General features: G+C 49.5%; 1 protein-coding gene across 5 annotated transcripts in view; it reads right to left on the bottom strand.

Annotated features, from left to right (window-relative positions):
* Nucleotides 1–3,135: 3,135 nt before the first annotated feature.
* The window catches only part of LOC118223717 (FTS and Hook-interacting protein homolog), a 34,419-nt gene continuing 10,924 nt past the window's right edge, over nt 3,136–26,630 (bottom strand). For 4 of the 5 annotated variants that reach the window (XM_035410632.1, XM_035410633.1, XM_035410635.1 and 1 more), the window contains exons 2-11: nt 20,908–21,430; nt 19,746–20,423; nt 17,374–17,619; nt 17,069–17,236; nt 15,643–15,722; nt 14,205–14,374; nt 12,616–13,923; nt 12,289–12,467; nt 10,594–10,756; nt 3,136–8,377 (exon numbers count right to left, since the gene is read on the bottom strand). In XM_035410632.1, coding sequence (XP_035266523.1) covers nt 8,067–8,377; nt 10,594–10,756; nt 12,289–12,467; nt 12,616–13,923; nt 14,205–14,374; nt 15,643–15,722; nt 17,069–17,236; nt 17,374–17,619; nt 19,746–20,423; nt 20,908–21,036 — 3,432 coding nt within the window. In that variant the 5' untranslated portion in view covers nt 21,037–21,430 and the 3' untranslated portion in view covers nt 3,136–8,066. The remainder of the gene's footprint in view (nt 8,378–10,593; nt 10,757–12,288; nt 12,468–12,615; nt 13,924–14,204; nt 14,375–15,642; nt 15,723–17,068; nt 17,237–17,373; nt 17,620–19,745; nt 20,424–20,907; nt 21,431–26,630) is intronic. The other variant, XM_035410636.1, reaches the window with a different exon arrangement.

The raw sequence follows: 26,630 nt of genomic DNA, 5'->3' as shown, positions 1-26,630 counted from the left end.
TGGGGTCTGATGAATACCAATGAGGAGAGAAAGAAAAAGGGAAAAGTCCTTAGGGGGTTGAGACAGCCTGTAATAATGGAGAAATGTTGTGAGGTTTTCAATCCAGTTATTGGTCGCTTGCGCAAAATGCATTATTCATGATTAATAACCACCACTGTCTTATGTTGCTTGGTGTGTTACAAAGGGCTGCAGGGAGAAATCATAACAGTACATGAACGATATAATGGAAAAACTACATGCAGTAAAAGAGGATAAGAAGAGGTGTCGAAAGGAATAGGGATACGCTGAAAATCAAATATACATCATCTAAAAATGGAAGAGAAAGAGGGGCTCTGGTGACAACATGGATTATGATCTAATATCCTTAACCTGAAGTGTTGCAGTTAATGTCTGCCAGCCATGTAGATTCAAAGTGCATCAGTCTTGGGGCATGAATTTCATTGTTATACAAAATATAGGCTAAACTGCACATGCTGTATTCAATGGAAAAAGCACAATACTGTTGTGCAGCTTTGTTGGGTGTGTATCCTTTTGTTGGAGCTGAAAGTATGTCTATACAAAAGGAAAAAAATTACAAGTCAGGCCATGGGTCTTACTATGTAAACTGACCTGGTTCAAAGTGGGAAATCTAATGTGAAACCCAAAACCAGTGCAGGAAGAGTGAAACTCAACAGGACAGGAAGTAGGCTATAGTGTCCCTGTCCTCTAATCGTGCAAGTATTGGTTTGCATCCCGCACACCGTGTGTCCTCTTCCATCACTAACAGTGGAAGGGCTAATGAGACGTACTGGGAGGATGGGACCAAGAGTGCAGGGCCTTACCTGTTCCATCAGGGGCAGACAGGGAGGGCTGGATCCATTTCTGGTCCATTTTGTTCCAACTTCTAATCTTAATGAGATAATTAGCCCCATGGGACCTGATATTTTAGCTAAATATACAGAAATGCTTATGCATGACTCCTAAAAATGGATCTTGTATACCTGTATGAACCATTTTACTGTGATCTAATCTAGGAGTACCAGCATTGATGCACATAGCTAATCAGTTAAATGAGGTAGGTTAACTGATGGAAACGGCAAACTGCACCTGACGACCACTTAGATCTTTGTTTCAAGGCCTTCTTTGGTGCAGGTTTTCCCTTTACTTCATTTCTGGATATGCATTCTGCGGCTTGTCCACCTGGTATCTCTGTGGCCACTTAAAAAATTGGATCAATGTGTAAAATTGCAACTGTCCACTGTGAGACCAGTTAGTCAAAAGATTAAGAAAGTTTCCTGCCAACAGGGCACAATTACATGTAGTATTGCTCAAGGATGGGATGATTTCAGTTGACTTATAAGAAATAGGACCGCACCACTGACTTACACGGAATCATGTGGCTGATAGACCTATACTGGAGCTAGCCGTGCTGGTGCTGATAGCTTCAAAACACAGCTCAGTCTTGGCCCTTTGGTCGCATAGCGAGACCCCTGTTGGTTGATTGGAAGCCCACAAATTAGCCAGTTATGCTGCAAATGAAGAGTCTTCCTGCAACTCATGTCTGGGTAAGCCTGACTTGCAAACTGTCGTGCAAAAAGGATTGGCCTCTGAGTGCGTGCTGCAGGACACACTTGAATCAATGGCGGAGTTTGCGATAAGGGCTGCTGCAAGAGGATTTTTGGGCATTCCAAAATGGGAAGAGGGGATTTTAATAAAAAATAAAAAATCTAAAATAAAAAATCTTTTGGCCCATAACCAGATGAACGTTAACCTAACCATTAACCATGGATGCAAGCTTCATACATCTAAGTGCGACTTGGTGCCTGTGACATATCCCAAAAGACTATTTGAAGATTCATCAGTAAGAGGACACTGCCACAATCACTACTCTGAAATATTTATATGACCAGAGCCATTTCCTCTACATCCAGAGAATGTGAATCCAGAGTTTACTGCACAAACGCATTTTAACACAATAATCGGAACCTCTTACCTCCATCTGATTACATTTAAAATGATTCTACAATTATCCATGGTCCTGTCTTCTCTGGGGGCACTTACTGTATAATGACATATAATATGTGAAAAAGGAATTATCCAAAATCACCTGTGCACTTCTATCAGCGGTCCTTAAACCCAGGTCCTGGAGAGCCACAGTGTATGCTGGTTTCCTTTTTTTACAACACATATGTATATGAACGCGAGTGGCACCACCTGTTGGGAGTTTTGGGGCAAGCCTATGAAAGCCTACCGTGTTTAACTATGAAACTGGTGTGTACAACGAAGAGTGAAATCGGTGTCAATCAGTGAATCTTAATTTGACATTTAGAACTGCCACTGAAAAACTGGCATTGTTGATGCAATCTATAACTTACCATCTAGTTTATACCTTCTAAGTTTCTAAAAATATTATTTTTATACATTTATGTAAAAATGTAAAGTAGAGAAGAACTTGCACTGATACGAGGCCTGGCAATCAGTTCCAAGCATTAATAACTGTTTAGTCCCCAAAACGGATTGCCAAGATATTTGAGGTGTTCAAAACAAGACCTGATACAGTGCTGGGCCCTAAAAGAGTTTATATTATGTGCTTCTATCAGTATCACAATATTCCATTATTTCTGTAAAGCATTTTTGCTATACAATAGTTAAACATCTAATTACATGACGCTTCTTAGATTGCACATACACTGCAGGCAAAATCAATGAGCTAGATGGGCTGCTCTGGCCACAGAACATGCTCTTATATATTCTTGGCCTCAACCACAGGGGATATGATTGATGCTAAGAGCAACTGACTAAATCCAATCCCAGTAAAAGTGATGTCACGCCTGCCATTCTGTGTAAAACAGTCACGTTGAATTTAAGGGCATTACCAATTCAGCAGCTATGTCAGCCTGACGGTCAGAAGTATTATCAGGAAAAAAATAGTTTACTCAGTCGTGTTCAGTGGATATGCAGGGCTGTTGTAGTAACTGTGGGTAACAGCAATGTTCAGTATCTGCAAAAGACCATTCATTAGCTATGCTAACTGTGTGCCCAGATTTAATTGTTAAGCAGCAACAAAGATAGCAGCATAATCAAGAACGACCAGTAGATGCAAAAACAGCAAACAAAAGAGAAACAAAAAATGAACAGACCCCAGGACACAAGAAGTATTGCTAATTCAAACATTTATAAATTAATAAAAACATTCCCTTTAATGCTTCTCACAGCTTTGTCCCCACATTATTTTTGTTGTTTTAAATATATAAAAATATTTCTAACATTCATAATATTTTGTGGGTTCCATTTAGTTCTGTAGACTACATCTCCCATGGTCTTTTTTTAATCAGTTCTGCTTGTACATTATTTACAGGTTCCAGTCTGTCTATCCACATATCAACACAGGTGGAGAACAAAAGCTGTTGCATAGATTCCAGAGGAGACATTTTCTTGTTAAAGAAAAAAAAAACAAAAAAACAAAACAGAATCAGTATTCAGCCAGCCAATCAGACAATTTGCCTGAGTGAGGCATGCTTCAGCTTTTTCAAGGTTTCTCTGCCACCCCCACTTAAAGATATTCAAAGATTTAACCGTGGAGCTGCAGACATCCCCTGGTTATAAATGCTCGTTGTAACGTCTGTGTTTGTTGCATTTCTGTGCAGTAAAATGTACAGTACATAGTGGCTTAACAGATACTATTTTACATACCATTTTCATTTTCCCCCCACACAAGATACAAACACAGATAGTCTACCTGATGCTTCGGACTTGAGTTTTCCTATGATGGGCCCAGCGAGGGATGCTGGGAAAAATGCGACTGACCATGAGGGTATTTACAGTATGGCAGTGCCGACAGACCCCGGAGCGGATCAGGAAGGAGCCCGGTGAGCGCGGCGGGGGCCAAAGAGGGAGCATACAGAGCTGCTCTGACCTGCCCACTGTCCACAGGGGCGGCACAGTAAGACAGTTAGGGGTAGTAGGGGTAGAGCATAACTACAAAACAGGGAAGGGCGTGACAGGGCACCACGATATTACAGTGAATGGGGCGGGGGGGGGGGGGGGGGGGGGGGGTTGGGGGTAATAGGCTGTTACAGATAAATTGGTATCCACATACGGTGGCCAGCTAAAGGGGTACTCAGGTAAGATGGTCAGCTAAAACAGTATCCAGATGAAGTGGCCAGGTAAGATAGCCAGCTGAGAGAGTATCCAGGTAAGATAGCCAGCTGAGAGAGTATCCAGGTAAGCTGGCCAGGTGAAAGGGTATCCAGGTAAGCTGGCCAGGTGAAAGGGTATCCAGGTAATGTGGCCAGGTAGACAGAGACACCCTGAGAGAAGCCTGTTTGATGGCACCATTCACACAATGTGAAAATCAGGACTTCGGTCTTTTTTTTAATACAATACAATTCTATGTACACAAGAATTATAATTATTACCATTTATAAAGGAACAGTATTGACTGTGGGTCTTCTCTGGTACGGGACCAAAATAACACAGTAGTCCAGAAGCCCAGCAGCCCTCTTTAACCGTGATGTTCACCCCACGTTCTCACAAACAATCGTCACCTCTTGCCGTCAATTTAAGTGACGGATAAAAGAGCTCTTATTCTGTTTGCTAGCACCCGCACTGTTTGACAAACTGCAGCTGAAGGTGACCGACCGGTCAGGGCTGGACGTGGACTACAGGCTAAGGGGAGGCCCGCGGTGTACCTGTGTAATAGCGAGAACACTGTTTCCGGACCGGATGGTACCGATTGCCATGCTAACAACCTCTTTCCTTTCAGTACAACACTGCTAGTTAAATAACATGCGATACACGAAAACCAATTAAAAACAACGTCTGGCACTGAGGGGACATTCAAAAGCAATGTACAAACTTTAACGAAACACAAAGGAAATCATCCTCATAAATCGGAGCCGGATCGGACCGCGATGAGTTGTATAACTGAACTGCTCACTGTGCTCGAACCAGCCCCCCCAAAGCTAAAAACAAGGGGGATTACCCTCTGGGGGTGGGACGGAGTGACGGCGAGAGGGAGCTTATGAAGGCACACTCCTCCTTCCCCGTTTCTCTCTCCCTCCATCCTGTAGAGGCAGGTTGTTCTGGAGGCTCATCTCTTTCCCTTTCTCTCAAAAGATGACTCGGCAAAAAATAAAAATTGTAAGTAAATCCCCACTAACACACCACTGTTGCTTAGGCAGGTTTTTTTGGTTAAAATGTTTTGCATTAGAAAACACTCAGGCAAAATGCAGTAAAAGGAAACTAAAAATTAATTCAACTTTGTTTAAGACACAAAAAATAAAACTGACACTTATATGGCTTTTCAAAAGTAAAAAAAAAAAAAAAAAGAATAAATCAATGAAAACACTGAACGGCTATGGTACAAAAACGTTTCTCCCTCAAATAAAAAAATGTAAAAAAAACTCTGCAAAACTCTGATTGCAGTTACATGGGTATTTTCCAATATATCCATATTCTGATTGGCTGATTTACAGAGGGTCCTGGCACAAAGTAATTCTCAATGAAGACAAAGACTAAATCTGACACAGTAACACTGCACCAGTGCATTAAGGACAGTGACACTTTTCTCTTTCAGTGACTCTATGAGGGACAGCAGACAGACCTGGGCATATTTGAGTGAGGAAGAGATGGCGCCACCTTGTCTGGACCGCACGCTCCAACGTCACAATCCGCTTTATTCAGCACCAGTGGGGGCTCATGGGAGTTGGAGTTCCAGTGGCAGCGGAGTGACAGCGCCATTGAGAGTGGGATCTACACAACCCGAACCCCAGGCTGCTGCACACAGGAAACGCACACGCTTGTGCTAATGGGAATGCAGCCGACGGCGACGCAGTCGGGGTGACAGCTGGAGCGCCCATCCGCGCTAACGGATGCCTGACTCATTTTTGGAGTACGTGGGAGGGACCGGCAGAGGCTGCTTTCAAAGGGACAGGAGGAGAATCAAACTGCAGCTCAGTATCTCACAGACAGGGAAGCTGGGAGCGGTGGAGAAAACCAAAGCCGAACTTAAAAACGTGATGCTACGAAGTCGAGACTGGATACGGCAGAGCGAAATTTAGGGGAACGGACTGAAACGAAAGTCTGCATGGGAAACTGCTGCGAACCAATTTTGTGTTCTCTACTGGAAACTGCTGAACAGACAGACTTTACATGTCCGAAAACACGCAAGCCTGAGGTTGGCACGACACAAGCAGCAATCTTTGTGCACTTCACTCCATCAAAAATCTACATTTTTCCACTACACTGTCAGGAAACTGCTGGTGCTCCCAGCACTTGTGTAAATTTGCAACACTATCAGCCCTAAAGTGCTACAGAAGTGTTACAGAAGTCTGGGGCAGGATTTTGAGGATTTTACCAACTGGTATCACCTAGTAGTTGATACCAGTTAACAGGCGATACCGGTCCAGATTTATAAAGGGGGTGGTGGATTAGTTTACCCCCCCTCGCTGTGCGCTGTCATAAGATTAAGAAAAGGGTCTGTAACTAGGCAACTAGTAGACAGTATCTGGTTGGTGCGTGTGCCAAAAATAAATAGGTTTAAAATTATTTCATTTTTTAAAATTTTTTTAAATAACTGCTCACATTCAAACCATGAAAAAAGAACTACGAGGACACACAGAAATGAAAATATGTCTGAGCTTAACGGCAGACAAAAAAAGTCAAAGTGCAAAGTTCAAAAAGCCATTTTGCAACTTGGAATTTTTTTTGTACGAGCGGAGGCTGCTCAGACATATTTATCAGACATATCCAAATAAACTCTCTTGGTTTCCTCGTATTCTCTGATGGTTGGAGTGCAAGCAGTTTTTAACAATCTATTCATGCCTTACAATATGACTTGCAGTGAACTAGCCCCACCTTATAAGCAGCAGTCTTGTATTCCTAGAATTATCAGAGCTGAAATGTCTCTTCAGTTCTAAATTCTGTCAGTCTTCATGAGACTACATTGAGATACATTTTCGACCGAGACCCATTTTCAGATTTGGCTTTTTAGTGCCTGTGGCACTGGCACTATTTAATTATCCAATTAAAATGTGAATTAAATTATTTAAGGTGTCGTGCCTGTACCCTCGAAATTACCGTCAGGCAGATTTTGGCTTGCGCTCAAAGAGAAGGAAAAGGCTAAACACTGGACCTGGAGCAGTTTTAACTGATGCCATAGCAGTGCCCTCCCCCAGCTTCTCTTCTCAAACACCAGCTGGGAATCCGCCTTCCTCACAAGTCCAGGCACCCTGTACTGCTTCACACCATAAACCATCAGGCAAACCTGCATTCTGGCACTGGGCACCGGACTGTTTAAAGACTACAAACAGATCACCAGCAGTCAGACTGTGCCTCCTCTTGATATTGATACAAGTTAAAATTTCACATTTGAAATCATAAGAGCAATTTAAAAAGTGATTTAAAAAGTGACATACTGAAATAAAACCGAGTGGTCACCCAGGTGTCTCGTCATGGAGGACCTGCTACTAATTTCTGAGAGTGTCTGCTGAACTCCATCTCCCATAAACACTCACACACCTATGCAATTTCTGAGAGTGTCTGCTGGACTCCATCTCCCATAAACACTCACACACCCACGCAATTTCTGAGAGTGTCTGCTGGACTCCATCTCCCATAAACACTCACACACCCATGCAATTTCTGAGATGGTCTGCTGGACTCCATCTCCCATAAACACTCACACACCCATGCAATTTCTGAGAGTGTTGGCTGGACTCCATCTCCCATAAACTCTCACTTAGCACTGTCCGAGCGTGCCTGCTGGGATAAGCTCACCCCATTCACCTCATAACCTCAGGTCAGTTTGTGCCTGCATATACAACTACGCAAATAGCCAGTACTGTACTGTGTGGACTCGTTAGGTCATAACCCAACATGGAGCCACAGGCCCCTCTTCCAAACCTGGATGTCACTGAGCCTCTTGTAAATGTATGTACACATAAATATTATATACATATGTATATATATATATATATTTATATATATGCACAATTTCCTAAAGCTGTACAGTGCTCCCTAACACGCACTTATTACAGAGTTTTTACAAAGGAGGATTTGGACGGCTCTGCGGTGCTCCCTGGCAGTCACTCTTCTGCCCCCTGGCTGCGGGGGAAAGGCATTGCGACGGCGTGTTCCTGTGCCAGGGCGGCCAGCTCCTTCAGGAACTCTGAGAAGACCACGGCGCTATACACCGCGTTCTTCACCCGCAGGGCCTCCGCCTGCTTCTCCACTCCCGAGGCCCCGCCCCCGGCTTCGCCCCGGAACAGCGCGCTGTGCAGGGATTGGCTGCCGTCCCGCACGTGAGCCAGGGCCAGCTGCGCTGCCTGCCGCGCCCGCGTGGGGCTCTGGGTGTGGCGGAGGAGCAGGTCCCCCAACGATGGCTTCCGGCTCTTCACTGTAACATACGCACACAAAACGAATGTCAAATTCACTGAACAAGTCACATTTTTGAGTGTTCTGAAACAAGATGGCCGCATCAACCAGGAGACTGCCACACAATGTCAGAGGCTGAGGTGAGTTCACCACCATCAAAAAATCACTTTGAGATGCTGATAAGAATGATTCATTATTATTACGTAGAGCTGTCACTGCCAGTCTATGCATTTACACAGATAATTTCCTGTATGTCAACTTGGTTAGAGGCCAAAAGAAGTTATTCCATTTTATGTCTTTCGATTTATGCAGGGATGGGAAATGCACACCTTTTATTTAATATTTGCTGAACCACCACATAACCAAAACCATCACTTCACTTGGGTTTCTCCTTTTTCTCTTTCACATTTTTGTTCACTATCTATCCTGCATTGCAGGACAGGGTCTATGGCTGCTTTTCTCTGTTCTCTGTAAGGTGTCTTCATCAGACCAGTCATGCAGCTGGTTGCAAATTTCATTACTTTACGAGAATATATTTACAGTCATCATGCCACATAGCAGAGATAACCATCACCTTTGAGCTGGAATCTCAAGGGGCTTAATCACACAGGTAGGATGAACGAGGTGCTTATACAGCTCTGAGAATGACAAGAGCTGTATTTCTGAAAGTATGAGCGCATTTGTTAACGCTGAGTTTGGGTGATGCCAATTTTTCCATTCCGCAAATGTGTGAGGATGCAAATTCAAAAATAAGAACACTGGCACGGATCCTTGACTTTCCAAAAAAGAGAATAGCACGTTCTAATCTCTAATGAAACGCTTCGGTTAATATTTCTATATTTAGTTCATTGTTCAGTGTTTAAGCTACTTGTAAGAACAGCACATGTACTGGACGTTTTAATTCTTAAGGGAAATATGTTACTAGAAGCAGCACGCTACAATGAAATGAATTAACAAATATGTGCAAGGGTGTACGTAAATTACAGGCGCATGTTAAAACCATAATATCACTGAAATAAATGCTCATTTCTAACATATTTTCACTACATGCAGTAATTATATTGACTTGTATCACTTTTTCTAATAATACAGATGACAAACCAGAATGCCTTTTATTGCCTCACTTATTACAGTATGCTGGAAAAAACAAAAGATCATTACATCCCATTAAAAGATGCATGTGCATTCTATGAATTTGCTTCAGATAAAAAAAATAAAATAAGTTTGGTTTAAACTGAGTAGCATGAGTACTGTAATTTCTCATGTATCAATCATGCTAAATGCTTCTTTAATATAGAGTGACATATTATCACGTTGCTTTACACGTGTTCCATAGGCTAGAGCGTTAAATAGCAAGTGTATTACAGCACTGCGGCGAGGGTCCTTCAGATTTAGGAAACATCTGCCCTACATACTTAACGACGTACTTAATCTTAAATTGGTTATGCTGCTTACATGGTTACTACAACACAAGCTATTCAGTTTCAAACGTCATCTGCTTAGCTGTAAAGCGAGGTCATATTCTTTGGATTAGCACACTGATGCGTTCATGGTGATTATGCAACAGGAAATGACAAGCGCCATTACTCATCTCATACAGAGATAAAAAAAAAAACACTGAAAAAAGAAAATGTTACAAGTGCAACATGGAAACAGGTAAAAAAAACAAAAACATACTGCTGTGTCTTATCATAGGTTTAACAGAGACTAACTGAGCCATGTGCAGACACACACAAACTTACATACAAATGAACACACAACCACACACACAATAACACAAAGCTCCCAAATGAACTCTACATATGCATCATGATAAACGGATGACAAATGAAATGACGGCAGTCAGGGGACTGGCTCCACCAGTCCTATCTGTCAAAGCCTGAGAAATGACCAGCACAGGAGTGCAATTTCTGCTAACAGGCTCTTCACTGTTCACTGATCGCTGCAGGCTCCCGGGTCTTAACAAGCCGTGAGAACACAGCGCAAGCGCTGCAGGCCCTTAACAGCCTATTCTCAAGAGTTAGAAACTCTTAGTTGGGCTCTTCCTGGAAGAAAGCAGGGACTCATCTAGAGAACAGCTGAAATCAGAATCCACCTCTTACCTGACTGCCACTAACCCATCACCCTGGCAACTGCAGCACAGAGAGAATCAGTTGTCCTGAGAATATGACCTGCTCTGCTCCTGCCCCACCCGACCCAGCCCCGCCCCCCAGCCCCGCCCAGCCCGCATGCTCTCACCCAGCGAGTCGGAGCGGCGGAGGTTGGGCACGCCCACTGGCGAGTCGCCCCAGTCCAGCTTCCCGCGAGCCGTCAGGTACCGCCGGGCCTTCCGCAGCATGGCCGGGAAATCCTCCTGCGTGGCGGCAAACGCCTCGATGCGGTTCTTCACCGACCCCAGAACCTGAACGCGAGAGAGAGATTCAGTACAAATGCTTCGATGCGGTTCTTCACCGACACCAGAACCTGAACGCGAGAGAGAGAGATTCAGTACAAACACCTCGATGCGGTTCTTCACCGACCCCAGAACCTGAACGCGCGAGAGAGAGAGATTCAGTACAAACACCTCGATGCGGTTCTTCACCGACCCCAGAACCTGAACGCGAGAGAGAGAGATTCAGTACAAACACCTCGATGCGGTTCTTCACCGACCCCAGAACCTGAACGCGAGAGAGAGATTCAGTACAAACGCCTCGATGCGGTTCTTCACCGACCCCAGAACCTGAACGCGAGAGAGAGATTCAGTACAAACGCCTTGATGCGCTTCTTCACCGACCCCAGAACCTGAACGCGCGAGAGAGAGAGATTCAGTACAAACGCCTCGATGCGCTTCTTCACCGACCCCAGAACCTGAACGCGCGAGAGAGAGAGATTCAGTACAAACGCCTCGATGCGGTTCTTCACCGACCCCAGAACCTGAACGCGAGAGAGAGATTCAGTACAAACACCTCGATGCGGTTCTTCACCGACCCCAGAACCTGAACGCGAGAGAGAGAGAGAGAGATTCAGTACAAACGCCTCGATGCGGTTCTTCACCGACCCCAGAACCTGAACGCGAGAGAGAGAGAGAGAGAGAGAGAGATTCAGTACAAACGCCTCGATGCGGTTCTTCACCGACCCCAGAACCTGAATGCGAGAGAGAGATTCAGTAAACGCCTCGATGCGCTTCTTCACCGACCCCAGAACCTGAACGCGAGAGAGAGGTTAAGTACAAACGCCTCGATGCGGTTCTTCAGTGATCTCAGAACTTCAGCTTATACGTGACAGAGATTCAGCTCAAATGCCTAGTTCCTATTCTGGGGGAGAGAGAGTGATCCAGAAAAGAGGGCCATTGGGAGGGCCCATTTTAGCCTTTAGTAAAAGGTGAGCGAGTGACCAATCACAGAGTTTTGAAATGGCAAGTAAAGCTTTTGATTGGTACACAGTTGCAACAGTGACAAAACAGAAAGTGAATCAAAAGAAGAGTAAAAGGTATAGGAAGAGGAGTGGATGATGAGAAAGAGATGGGAACAAGAGATAAGAAACAGTGCAGAGAGGAAAGAGAGAAGAGAAAGGCAGCAGAGAGGAAGGACAGAAGAGAAAGGCAGCAGAGAGGAAGGACAGAAGAGAAAGGGAGCAGTGAGGGAGGACAGAAGAGAAAGGCAGCAGAGAGGAAGGAGAGAAGAGAAAGGCAGCAGAGAGGAAGGACAGAAGAGAAAGGGAGCAGAGAGGAAGGACAGAAGAGAAAGGGAGCAGAGAGGAAGGACAGAAGAGAAAGGGAGCAGAGAGGAAGGACAGAAGAGAAAGGGAGCAGAGAGGAATGACAGAAGAGAAAGGGAGCAGAGAGGAAGGACAGAAGAGAAAGGGAGCAGAGAGGAAGGACAGAAGAGAAAGGGAGCAGAGAGGAAGGACAGAAGAGAAAGGGAGCAGAGAGGACAGCACGCGCAGGTTCTGTACCTGGATGAGCGATTTGACGCTGGGCTGGAAGACCATGTTGGTGTTGAGGAGGAAGGAGCGGAGCAGGGGCTGGGGGTAGCAGGCCAGCTGGGCCAGGATGCCGGTCAGCAGGATGTTGACGTACAGAGAGTTCTGCAGCATGCACTCCAGCTTGGCAAACAGCACAGCCACGAAGGGTCCTGCAGGAAGAGGGAGGGGGAGAGAGAGAGAGAGATACAGACAGAGAGTGACAAAAAGAGAGAGAGAGAGAGAGAGAGAGAGAGAGGCTCAGCACTGGCACCACATTGCTTCAAACCCACCCTGCAGCCCGGGCCCTAGCGAGCTCACCTGTGTAAGGCTGAGAGGCGGGCTGTGTCAGGGGATGGGCGGGGCTCAACACGCCCGGCGCCGAGCTCTCCGCTTTGGGTTCGGCCGCGCTGAGGTCAGAGTCCGGCGGCGACGGGGGGCGGTCGTCCGCGGGGGTGGGGTCGGGGCCGGGGCCGGGGGTGGGGACAGGGGGGTCCCTGGCGGCGGCGTCCTCCGCCCCCCTCCTCTCCCGCACGCGGTCCTCCAGCTCGCGCAGCTCCTGGTGGAAGGCCTCGATGCTGATGCCCTGGACGCCCGGGTCACCGGCCAGCGGGCCCGCGGGCGCCCGCTCCAGGAGCTCCTCGATCAGGCTCTCCACCGACTCCAGCCCCAGGCTCGGCGCTGGCGGCTCCGCAGGCCCCACCCGCGCGTTCGGAGCCGAATTTGGTTTCGGGGCGGGCTCCGGGGCCTCGCTGGCGTTTGGTAAGGGCGTGGCGGGCTGGCCCTGACCCCCCTGAACCGCCCAGCCCTGCTGCTTCGCCCCAGACGTGGGCGGGCCGCCCGGGGGCCGCCCCACGACCCCTCCGTTCAGCCCCGCCTCCCCAGGGGGCGGATCGCCTCCAGAGTCCCTCTTCACCTTCTTCACCTCCGACTCCGCCTCCTGCACGTCCGCACACGGCCCTCCCTGCCCCGCCCCGTTGTAAAGCGCCGCCTGCGGTCCCTGGGGCCCCGCTGCGGGGTGGGGCAGCTGCGAGGAGGGCGGGAGGGGGCAGGGGCGGGGCTGGGGCGCGTGTTTGAGGAGGGGCGCCTCCCGCTGCAGGCTGCGCTTCTTGGTGCGGGGCGTGAGGCTGATGCAGTTCTTGCTGATGGTGATGTCCCACTCGCCGCTGTCCCGGTCCGAGCTGCCCCACTCCGAGCGCGCCGCCGCCACCACCGCCGCCCTCTGCTGGCCGGAGTCCGCGCCCGCCTCTCCGTTAGCCCCGAGGGTCTCCGCGGCGACGGGCGGGGGAGGAGGCGCCGGGGGCGGGACGGAGCCGGGGGAGGGGTCTTCCCCGTCGTAGGGGGCGGACCAGTCGCGGCAGCCCCAGGAGCAGAGCTCGATGCCCCGGCGCGCGTCCCGCAGGTAGGCCAGGTACCCCGTCTCCAGCTCCCCGGCCTCAGGGGCCGCGTGCACGGGGCTGTCCAGGGACAGCGGGCTGGGGCCCCCCCGGGGGGACGCCGGGGTCGTCTCCGAGCCCGACGGGGGGGACACCCCCCCTCCGCTGCTCTGCTGCCGGATGAAGAGGACCAGGCGGGACGGGGTGCTGGGCTTGGGGTGGACGGGCGACTCCGCGGTGGGGCTCCCCGGAACTGCAGGATGAGACAGGATGAGAATACATAATAGCACAGAGTATTTAGCTACCATCTACCCAGAAGTGGAAAATTTACCAAAGGTGTCACCATCAATCTTACAGTGTTACAAATTACAAAAGAAACGCATGCAGTTACTCCACATACACACAAAGACTGCATCGCATATCACTGTCCATATTGTCTTCTGCACCTGAAGACAATGTCAGCAAGAAAAAAAGAACAATTAAATAACTTGACTCACTGAGCTCAATCATTCAGCATGTTCTCAGAGTCCTCACCTTTATCCCAGAAGGCAGGGTCGTCCTCCCGGTCACTAGAGGGCGCTGTGTCCAGGCGGCAGCACTCAGGGATAAGGGAGAGGAACCGATCGGCGGACTTGCCATAGATGTCCGTCTCCTTCACAGCACGCCTCTGGCTCAGCATGACGTGCGTGCAGGGGATCAGGTACCTGAACAGGGTATCAACACACTGTAGTGCTGCCTGAACACTGAGCATCAACACACTGTAGTGCTGCCTCAACACTGAGCATTAACACACTGTAGTGCTGCCTCAACACTGAACATTAACACACTGTAGTGCTGCCTCAACACTGAGCATTAACACACTGTAGTGCTGCCTGAACACTGAGCATCAACACACTGTACTGCTGCCTCAACACTGAGCATTAACACACTGTAGTGCTGCCTGAACACTGAGCATCAACACACTGTACTGCTGCCTCAACACTGAGCATCAACACACTGTAGTGCTGCCTCAACACTGAGCATTAACACACTGTAGTGCTGCCTCAACACTGAGCATTAACACACTGTAGTGCTGCCTCAACACTGAGCATTAACACACTGTACTGCTGCCTCAACACTGAGCATTAGCACACTGTAGTGCTGCCTCAACACTGAGCATAAACACACTGTAGTGCTGCCTCAACACTGAGCATCAACACACTAATGCTGCCTCAGCACTGAGAATCAACAAACTAGCTTTCCCATAATATCAAACATCAGACTGTAGCTGTCTTAACGCTGGGCTTCAGCACAACTGTTGGCTTTTAAATGCACTCACGGGCACTACAATGTGCTTCACCCATGTAATCACGCATGCACACGCAAACGCACACACGAAAACACATACATGTCATTACCACCCAATGACCTTGTACTGTGCCCAAAAAACAAAAATAAAATAATCACAAATGACACAAAATGAAAATAACAGATTTTTGAATGGCACTCATGAAACACAAACACATTTGGGGAAGTCCTGAGACTAAATAAACGCGGAAATACAGGAAATGAAGAAGCCGAACGTGACTGGCAGACCAGCTCTGCTCTGGGTGTGGGTGTGGGCGGAGCCCTGAGCGGAGCGTGACTGGCAGACCAGCTCTGCTCTGGGTGTGGGCGGAGCCCTGAGCGGAGTGTGACTGGCAGACCCGCTCCGCTCTGGGTGTGGGTGGAGCCCTGAGCGGAGCGTGACCAGCAGACCAGCTCCGCTCTGGGTGTGGGCGGAGTGTGACTGGCAGACCCGCTCCGCTCTGGGTGTGGGCGGAGCCCTGAGCGGGGCGTGACTGGCAGACCCGCTCCGCTCTGGGTGTGGGCGGAGCCCTGAGCGGGGCGTGACTGGCAGACCCGCTCCGCTCTGGGTGTGGGCGGAGCCCTGAGCGGAGCGTGACCGGCAGACCCGCTCCGCTCTGGGTGTGGGCGGAGCCCGGGCACTCACCGGAGGACGAGCTGCAGCATGAGGTCTTCGCAGTTGAGGGCCAGCAGCGTGCGGAACAGGCTGAGGGACACCATGCACAGCTGTGGGAGGCACAGAGGAGCAGCCGGTCATGTAACCAGCCCTGGGCACGAGGACGGTTTTTCTGGTGCCTGGAGCAGCTCCAAAGGGGAGTGGCCTAGCCGTAAAAACTAACCCAAAACTCATGCCCTTTGGGAGCTAGGCCACACCCCTTTGGAGCTAGGCCCCTCCCATTGGCAGCATTGCCAGGCACCAGGAATACTGCGTCAGCAGTAACTCTGCAGTACTCTGACAAAACGGTGTCCAAAACTTCTGCATGCTCTTGCATAATTCCAGAGGCAATCACTGACAGCTCAACATCATTTGGTTACACCCAATGAGTAACCAACACTGAATATTTCAAGTTTCCACCTGCAAATGGTTGGCACTGGCACTGTTTTCTCACACAACTTTCACTTCCTATACAGTAAGTGCTGCACTGTTTTTAAAACATCAACGTAGTTGATATGAAGTAGTACAACTGGATTTGTAACTCTGGAGTTGGAGGTTCAAAACCCAGGTGGGGCACTGCTGCTGTGCCCTTGAGCAAGTTACCCAACCTGAAGTGTTCTGCTTAACACTTCACTGTAGAAATGGGTTTTACGTGAAATTAAGCTGCAGTTTAAGTCACAGCTAAAATGCCTAAATGTACGGCACTGGACGTAGCTGTAGAAACTGTTCATTGGGGTTTTCAACATTACATTACATTACATTCATTTGGCAGACGCTTTTATCCAAAGCGACATACAAAAAGTGCATTCAAAGAAAATATTAAAAATAAAAATAAAAAGCTTTACCACAATAAAAACTATAATCTTGGAGTTTAAGGTCAACGGGAAGACCAATCTGGCATCAGTAACACGTCTTTGGATAATGAGCCAGTAAAAGGCCTAATGTAAGGCAAAGAGAAACACAGCACTCCTCTGGAGAACGGGGGGAGGATTCTCAATTCTCAGCCTCCCTTCCTCATTTTCTCTCTTCATTACTTCTCTCTTCTGTAGCGCTTTATCTCTTTTCGACTTTATCAGACCGTCTCTCCCTCAGGCATTCCCCTCTTCCTCTTTTCTCTCTCAGTGTTCCAGTCAGGCTTTACCTCGATGCATCTCTCGACCGCTGCTTCCCTCATTTATCACACAGGCCCCTCCCCCCTCCGTCCATTCTAAAGGGCATGATGTCATTTCTTTACACATTCAGGCCTTCGGTGTTTCCAATATAGCCACTGCCTAGACAATTCCCTTGCCCTCCCCACACCCTGCCCCTCCCCACTACCTGTTCCTCCCCACACCCTGCTCCTCCACACACCCTGCTCCTCCTCGCACCCTGCCCCTCCCCACTCACTGCCCCGCCCCACACCCCGCCCCTCGCTCACCCGGGAGTTGCTGCTGATGCGGGTGAGCAGCGTGTTGAGGATGGTGTCGTTGTCGTGGCGATGCAGGAGGATGAAGCGCAGGAAGGTCTTGAGCAGGGCGGTTTCCGTGACGCTGCGCAGGAACAGGTCCAGGTACGCTGTGCTGGCTATCATCTCCTCCACCGAGGACTGGAGAGGGGGGAGAGAGAAAAAGAGAGGGGGGATGAGAGAAAAAGAGCGGAGGGGATGAGAGGCACGTCCCACACAGCAGGTGTCAGCCGTGCCTCAGGCGGCAGCAGCAGGCAGACGGGCGGTGGGAGCGGCACCTTGTGCAAGGCGGGGCCCATCACGGGCACCAGGAAGCCGTTGTGCACGTAGTCCAGCAGCTGGCCGCGCACCAGCGGGTGGGACACCTGCACCACCGCGTTGCAGAACTCCAGCGAGTTCATGAAGAGCACCAGCGAGGACACGCCCACCCAGTCCTCCCGCCGCAGCGCGTGCCAGTCGTCCCCGCGCACCTCGATCTTCCGCGGCAGAGACGAGTAGAGCGCGCTCAGGCCCGTCGCCAGCACCTGGGGGGCAAAGGTCAGAGGTCAGCGGAATCACAGCGCTCCCAGCATCCATTTCTACCCGAGCGCCTCACTGTGGACCAGTCATTTAAAGTACCCTCTGTCATCTGGCATATGATTATCATAAATATAGATCATATTAAGTCTATTTTATTCAGCTGAGTATAAGTGGTGCTGGCCATTTGGAGATCACGTTTGTCAAGTAATTATCAAGCCGTTTACATTTTAACCAATCAAGACATGCCAATGCTTAGTGGGCTGCCAATCAGAAGTCAACCTGAAGTGAATACGCATGTGGAACAAACATGGCGATCCGTTTTACGTCAAAAGGAAATCTGAGCATTTCCCCGGTGGCAAACTTGAAGAAGTATGAATACATCTTAATGTTGTGGCTTACTGAACAATTCAAATGCAAGAGGAAAAAAAAAAGAGACAGCGCAGGGTCTTTAGAGAGCAGAAAAATCCAGCCCGCTGAGTTCCTGCAGCACTACACCCCTCTGCAGCATTCCAAACCCTGTTTTTTCAGCCAAATTATCCGTTTTGAAATGAGCCTGATAAGCACTGTGTAAGCGTCAACGGGATAAGCGTCTGGGCCGATTGCTTCTACCACGCATCCGTGTCCGTTTAGACTTCAGCCAAAGCACACACAGACAGGCTGCTATACCCGAGCCCTGACAGAGGGGGCAGTGTGGAGCAGCAGGTCAGGAGGCTGCTACTCGCACCGTCACTCTCTCTGTTTTCATTGGAAAATGCGACTCTCTCTCTGCTAATGCTATCACACCCCGCGCTCGCGGGCCCAACCAATCAGGAGCGAGTAGCGCGAGCGCTCCGGGGCCCGCGTGCGAGTGCGACTGGGGGAAAGGCGGCCACACCCCTGTGGATTTTTTCAGGATGACCACAAAAATGACTGGGAGATGAAGTGAGTCACCAGACTCTGAAGCAACAGAAGGGAGTGAAAATATGTGCGCGCTGGAAGCGAAGATACAGCGGCTCTGTCGCGAGAGGAAAATGAAGGGAAGAGAAAACGAAGGGACGAGGGAGGAGGAGAAACTCAAAGCGGGAAACTGCGGAGCCGCAGAGGCGTCGGGCTGCTAAGTAGGTCAGGCGCACGCTCATCAATTATGCCGGCGAGGGCGGGGCCGTGCCGGCGAGGGGCGGAGCCACACCAAACGCGGGGAGAGAGCGCTGACATGGACACACGTGCCTGGTGCACACTGACGTCACTGGAGGCTTACATTCACAGAATTCCAGATGTTTGTTTTATGTTATCTACAGAACAAATCGACACATTGATACTACTACTATAAAAGAAGAACCAGTAAGACAAGCACTAGCAATAGCAGCAATGACAACAGCGGCTACAGCAGGAGCAGAGGCAGTATTGGCTACAGCAGGAGCAGCAGTCGCAGTAGCAGTAGTAGCAATAACATTGGCAAAAGCAGTAGAAGCAGCAGAAACAGTAGAGGTAGAAATAGCAGTTACATTAGCAATGCATTAGCAATGTGAACAGGAACAGGACCACTAATATCTTGGCAGAGCTCAGAGCAGACGCCCTTCTGGAGGGCAATCTCACAGCTTATTTTAGATCCACTGACACTGCAGGATAACAGAATTTTTTCAGCCTACGTGTCTGGCTAAAGGGTACAAGAACAGCAACCATCCCCCCACCCCCACACCCCAAGTCTGGATACTGAGGCTTTCTTTCTGCACCCTAAGGCTGGATACTGCTGCCTCCTGTACGTGTGTCCAGTCCCATAAGCCATGATAAAGTACCGCCCAGCTCCTGCACTAACCGGCCAATGGCAGAACCGATACAATAAACAGTACTGTATGTTTGCTGTAGTGCCGGGCCTGCCCGCCCCGCCCCGACGTAGCCTCATTTAGGGGCGGCAGTGTACTATAATGGGTATGGAACTGGGTCTAGCAACATCAAGGTCACAGGTTCGGTTCCCGGGTAGGACACTGCCATTGTACCCTTGAGCAAGGTACTTAACCTGCATTGCTTCAGTATGTATCCAGATGTATAAATGGACGCAATGTAAATGCTATGTAAAACGTTGTGTAAGTCGCTCAGGATAAGAGCGTCTGCTAAATGCCTGTAATGTAATGTAATGTCATGTAATGTTTACCGGGCAGAAGTAGGAGTTCTCGGCGATGTAGCGCGCCATGGCCTGGTTGTCGGCGGAGGTTGCCATGACGAGCAGCAGGGCGTCACGGGCCTGCTGGCCAATGGCCCCGTCGCGGTGAATGAAGGGCACCAGCAGGGAGAAGATGAGCAGGTTGGTGGGGCCCTGGGGGATGGGGGCGGGGCCCTGGGGTCCAGGGGCGGGGCTGGGGGCGGGGCCGGCGCGGAGCAGCAGCTCCAGCACGGCGGGCTGGCGGGCCACGCACGCGCACACCTGGTTGAGCAGCAGCACCAGGCTGCTCTCCAGCGGCGGGGGGCAGCCCAGCTGGGGGTCCGCGCAGGCCGCCAGCAGCCTCAGCAGGGGCTGCAGCACGGGCTTGTGCCGGAGCAGGGGCTGCTGGGAGCGGCCGATCAGCATCTCAAACAGCTTGAGCAGCGCCCCCTGGCTGTCGGGGTCCAGGCCGCGGCGCAGGTGCCACTGCAGCAGCCGGTCCAGGATGTTCTCCGTCACCGCCAGCTCCAGGATGGGGCCCATGGCGGCGGCGTCGCCGGCCCCGGCCCCGCCCCCCGGGCGCTCCTCCGCCAGCAGGCACATCATCTGGTCCGTGTGGTTCCGCACGGCCGTCAGGTCATCGCCCGCCCCCGAGCCGGGAGGGTCCCTCTGCTCCAGCACCCACGACACCTACGAGAGGGAGAGGGGGAGGGAGAGGGAGAGAGAGAGAGAGGGAAGGGGAGGGGGAGAGAGAGAGAGAGAGAGAGAGAGAGGGAGTGAGAGAAGGGGAGAGAGAGAGTGCAAGAGAGGACAAGATGGCAAAGATGGAATATGAAGAGTAAAGGAGGAGGAGGGAGGGAGACAACAGAACAGAGGAAAGGAAAATGACCAAGAGGGGAAAGAAGAAATGATGTAGAGGAAAGAGGACAAAAGAGACAGAAAGCAAAGAGTAAGGAAGAAAGAGGAGTGAGGACATGTTGCGGGGAGGAGGGGGAAAGAAAGCCGCACTTAGCTTTTAAGAGCAGAGAACAGTCTTAAGGAAGCCCACACTGATGCACTGAATCGCCCCCTTTCATGAGAAACAAAGAGGCAGCGAACGGCGAGCGCTGAAAGCAACATTAGCCCGGTTTCGCCCTGCATGGCTAGCACGGCCGGCGGCAGGTCTCAGACGCACCTGTCTCCAGTGGTTCTCAAACACCATGAGGCAGGTCTCGGGGTCCGCCGTGACCGGACAGGAGGGGGCGCCGTTTCGGCCCGTCCGGCTCCCGGGACCCCGCGGGGTCAGCCGGCTCAGCCAGCTCATCCTGTCCTCCCCAGGGGTCAGGGGTCAGGGGTCAGAGGGGAGAAGGGGACAGTAGAAGTAGAGAGGGAGGAGAGGAGGAGGAGGAGGAAGAGGACAGGGAGGGAAGGCAGGGAGGGGGTGGGGTTGGGGGAAGGAGGGGAAGGTGAGGGAAAGGAGGGGAGGGGAGGGGGGTTTGGGATCGTAGAGGAAACCAAGAGAGGGCGGGACTGGGTATGGAGAGGTAAAAGAGAGGCGTCCAATAGGTCGTCCTGTCTGTCTGTCACCACACCGGCACTGCCCGCTGGCTCAGCACAGTGCCCGTGTCCCGCCCGCGTGTGCCTCAGCTCTCCCAGTGCAGCCTGTCATCCAGTCTGCAGCCGACACCACTCCATAGCCAGCATGCCGCTGCACCAGCCTGCAGAGAGACCAGAGCCAGCGTTACACACAGAGAGACGGGTGTAACTGTGCAGTTCGCTCCGCCTGCACTGTCCGCTCCCATCCGTTTCCGGTTCCGTCGCCATAATGATACATTGACTCCTTATTGGATACAACGCTATCACATTGTTGTGCACTCGGACACAGAGGTTTGCGCTTGCATATATGTAGCTACTGGCACGTTAGCTAAATTAGTAGCCTGTGAACTATGAAAGTAACTAAGAAGTCTACCAAACTGGCTACCTAGTAGGGTTCGGCCGGTGTAAAAATTTTCAAACCGGTTTGATATTAAGCCAAATAACGGACCGGACCGGTAATACCGAATTTTACCACTAGCTCCCGGGTGGTAGTTCTATTTGGACCGTTGTTACGCAAAAACTCTGGTCGTTAATTCTATGAAAATAATGATGCTATCAAGAAAAAATTGTTCCTTCTCGTTTTATACCATACAATTAGCACCAATTTTCGTCATTTTCGTCATTACATTATTTAATAAAACTGCATGAAACCATAAGTCAATCAAATTAATCTCCCTAGCACTGTCTTGTTTTTTAAATGGTGTGGTCGCGCAGTGTATAGGCTACATAACCATCTTTCTAAGACCCTCTGAAACGGGTTTTGAATGCCAGCTAGCTTTATGATAGGTTCACCGTCACTTGTCACCTAGCCAATATTAAAATTCTTGGTTTTAGGTCAGAATGGTCTCACGGCATGCTTGTTATCCCGGGTAGCTAGCTAGCTAATTATTGAATTGTATTCAAAACAGCGGTTACTATAAACGTAATCGTTCACAAACATACAGTTGAAAATGCGTCCATAGCCATGAGTTAAATGCGTAACGCCTATTCTACTGTCCAAATAAGGGACGATTCCGATTTGTAAAGCTAGCAACAGCAACCAGAAATGTGATTCAACGTTGCCATCAATTGTGAAATTGGACATTGAAAACGGGAGGGGATGTAACAACAGTTCAATTGCGAAAGTTGCTGTTTAAACTGCTTTAGAATGCTGGATTTTGTAGCACATTGATTTTAGAACTGTTAAAAGGCCAAGGTGTCCCTTTACTGAGAAATAATGCCCACCCTGGCCTTGGACCAATCAGAATCGAGTATTCAGCCAAGTCGTTGCATAATGAAATTGGACCTCCTTGTTGCCGGCCTCGGTACTAAATTGAGCACGGCCTGTCAATCTTTTGTTTTTTTGCACTCAGACACTAGTGGCTCCGTTTATAAACAAACATAATATTATGTTAATCACGGTGTCATATTGTTTATTACTAATGCAATACAAGTTTAATTTGCCAGTAGGCTACGTCTCATAATGACAAATGCCGGTTCAGTCGGTTTGCATAAAATCAAACCGGATTGGACCGGCAAAACCGGAAACCCACCCAACCTTACAACCTAGCAGTTGTGAATTATACTAGATATCTATAACTAGCTAGACGGATACAATTACAAACCTAGTAAAGTGATTAAGACATGTTAAAAATAGTTAATACCGAATAAATAAATAATCACTTTAAACAATCACTCGACATCCAGTAGTACTTTGGGACACAAGTACTGTTGGATGTCACAAATTCTGCACGTAACCACAGGTAAGGTTGCACAAGGACATTGAAATGTTATCTAGCATTAACCAACAATAGGTAGACCATATAAAAAGCACAATTAATGTACAACAAAAGTTACTGATAGCCTAACTGAGGTTTATTTTGATTGTTTTTCATTAACCCACAGCAAGGTGAAGCAAGCTGACAGCCAAGTTATTAGTAAGCTTGCTATCTAGCTACAGAACTGAATTTGCTATTTCAACACCCAGCAGAAAAAAACAAACAGGCTATTGATTATGTCAGTTCTCACAGTAATTGCATTTCCAATCTAACGGTCGTTACAACCCCATTCTCTTTGTTGGGTAAATCACACAGGCCAACCCACCACACTGGCATGTAAAAAACAAATGGAACCCAAATTTCCATTTTTTGGCTGGGCCGCAACAGCGGGGCCAGCCCTACAAACATGGATGTCTGTGATTGACTGAGTGGGTGTTAGACCAAGTTATTGGTCGGCCGAGTTATGAAGTCACACCACTGGTCGGCCAGATCACGTGTGTTAGGTCCAGCCATATACTAGGTTTTAACCTGGTCTTGTTTTTCCAGGTAAAATCGCACTAATTTTGTGTTGAGGAAAACTAAATCTCTGAGGGACCCAATCACCGGAGCTTGTTCATCACTTAGGCTAGTTCATATTCATATACTTTGTGTGTGCAAATATTTGGCTTTCAGACTGAACTACATAAAGAAAATACTGAAGAACACCTCATTAGCAGCTAAAACCTGCCAGCTATAGATTTTGACTTGGTGACCTCATTCCAATGTGGAGACACAAAGAAGAGACCACTACTGAATAATGAACGTGGACAGAACAACATTAAGACATAATTCTGTCTAACGTTACCTTACATGATATTAGTCAGCTAAATTAGCTGTAACTGTAAGCCTGACATTACATTAGTGATAAACTAAGTACCTTTACTGATGGATACAGTTAAGAGCAAGTTGGACCCACTCTGAATCTAAAATTGTATCTTATCTGACAATTTTTGTGTGTTCGGAACAAAAATTCACCAGGCCAATCATTTTATTTTATTTTCTCCCCCCCACATCTACCCATCACTTTGGCAGGCAGGTATGGACAAAAAGTACATTTTGGACCCTGCATGGGAGACAGGGTGCTTGTGTTTTGCTCCGACACATCACTGAGACTTGCAGCAAAATCCTAACAGATTGCGGGGCAGGCAGCTGACAGACACGGCAAAATAATGAAGACGTATTGCGGGACACGGACAGATGAAGACAGAGGCAGACTGACAGAAACAGCAGAGCAGGGGAGACCGAGGTCAGCCTCGCCCTCCTGCGCAAAGCCGCAGGAGACAGGTGAGTCACGTGGGTGCCCGCGGGCTCCTCCCACACTCCCGTCTCCCGGCAACGGCCCCGAGGCGTTCCGTACCACCAGCCACCTTTAAAAGCACGTCCTCCAAGAACTCCTGAACGTGACCCGATACAAAAACTGCCTCGGAGAAACGGCTTTTCGCAGGATTGAACAAGCGAATAACGACCCTGATTGTTTCACGAACCAAAGCCCTCTGAGCGACCTCTTCAGAAACACGGCAATAAATTTCCCGCGAGCGTACAAGTGCGCCGTTCTACAATGAGCCGTGGGGACACACTGTTTGCGAGCACTGTGTACAGCTCGTACCATGAGCGGTCCTCTCTACATGAACACACGGTCATAACACCCTGCAGTCTCCAGCCTGCTTCTGCATCGGCGTTCGATGAGCCGCGCGCTCGAACCGTGAAACGTCCGACCGCGAGGCGGCGCGGAGAGATTTTACGCTTCTTAATAAAACGCCGCGTTCAGGCGCCGGGAACAAATCTCGGGACCGCGTCGCAAGCGTGTCGGATTGCGTTCTGCTGTTCTCCGGCAACAGAGCGTGCGGTGGGTCCGTGACCCCCCCCCCCCACCCGGCGCTGGCGTCTCTCCTCTGTAATGATGAGATTAGTCCCCTGGTAAAAGCGCGGGAGGGAGCGGGCTAATGTTCCCCCGCAACGAGCGCGGCGGCTAATTAAGCAGCTCCTCGTTACGGCTCCATCTTACACAGTCAGCCCACAGCGCCGCTACAACACAGAGAGAGAGAGAGAGAGAGAGAGAGAGAGAGAGACACAGAGAGAGAGAGAGAGAGCGAAGGGAGGGGGGGAGAGAGAGAGAGAGAGAGAGAGAGAGAGAGAGAGAGAGAGACAGAGACAGAGAGAGAGAGAGAGAGAGAGAGAGAGAGAGAGAGAGAGAGAGAGAGAGAGAGAGAGAGAGAGAGAGAGAGAGAGAGAGGAGAAGGGAGGGGGAGAGAGAGAGAGAAAGAGAGAGAGAGAGAGAGAGAGAGAGAGAGGAGAAGGGAGGGGGGAGAGAGAGAGAGAGAGAGAGAGAGAGGAGAAGGGAGGGGGGGAGAGAGAGGGGGGGGGGGAGAGAGAGAGAGAGAGAGAGAGAGAGAGAGAGAGAGAGAGAGAGAAGGGAGGGGGGAGAGAGAGAGAGAAGGGAGGGGGGGAGAGAGAGAGAGAGAGAGAAGGGAGGGGGGGAGAGAGAGAGAGAGAGAGAGAGGAGAAGGGAGGGGGGGAGAGAGAAGGGAGGGGGAGAGAGAGAGAGAGAGAGAGAAGGGAGGGGGGGAGAGAGAGAGAGCGAGAGAGAGGGAGGAGAAGGGAGGGGGGAGAGAGAGAGGGGGCGAATACGGAAAAGGGTAGAACAGAGGAGACGACGTGAGAGAGAACGGGGCTAAAAATGGAAAAAGAGGGTGAGCGGACTGACAGGAAAGGGTGAAATGAAAAAAGAGAAAGGAGAAAGGGAAGGGAGAGGAAACCAAGAAAGAGAGGGGTACAGAGTAATCAAGACAAGAGGGAAACAGAGATGGAAAAGGAGGGAAAATGGGAGGGAAGAAAGAAAAGGAAAAGAGCAGGCATGAAAGAGGCAGAGGGATCAAGCGTGAGCAAGAGGGAAATCGTGGAAGAGTCAGAGAAAGAAAGAGGAAACAAAGAAGGAAAGAAAGAAAGGAGTTATCTTGCCCTGGAGAAATTATTAGGGCCTCAGAGTACCATCAGAAAGTCTCATTACTTATTTACAAATCAAAGCTTCTCCACTGCTTATTGATTAATTTGCATATATATTAGCAATTGCCCTGCGAGGCTCAGATGATGAAATCTATCGTTATGACGCTGGAATAATCCTGCCGGGCTCTTTCTAATGCAACTGTCTGCAAAGGAACCGGACGTCAGCATCATAACAGCATTCCTCTTTAACCTCGTTTGTTACCTGCGTTTACCTGTGTGACCAACACACGCTATATTTCAAAACCCATCCACACAGCTGCCGTAACAAGGATTCAACCTGAAACCTTGACCCGCCCAGCGTGGCGCGCCCGGATTGGTGGGAGAAAAGTGGGGGCGTGACCTAGGCTTCCTGTCTTTGCCCGAACCCACTGCTCTTCGAGTAAAATAACTGAAGCCTGCGGCTTTGTCCAGCTAAGACACTTCAGTATGCTAATCTTCTCACCAACACCTACGCGCGCTATTACAAAACAAGCTGCGCGGCACACGAAGTTCGAATGCGCGGGGACATCGAGACAAAATAAGA

Source organism: Anguilla anguilla, chromosome 3, assembly GCF_013347855.1.
Source record: "Anguilla anguilla isolate fAngAng1 chromosome 3, fAngAng1.pri, whole genome shotgun sequence".
NCBI lineage: Eukaryota > Metazoa > Chordata > Actinopteri > Anguilliformes > Anguillidae > Anguilla > Anguilla anguilla.
This window is presented reverse-complemented; position numbering and strand designations above follow the sequence as displayed.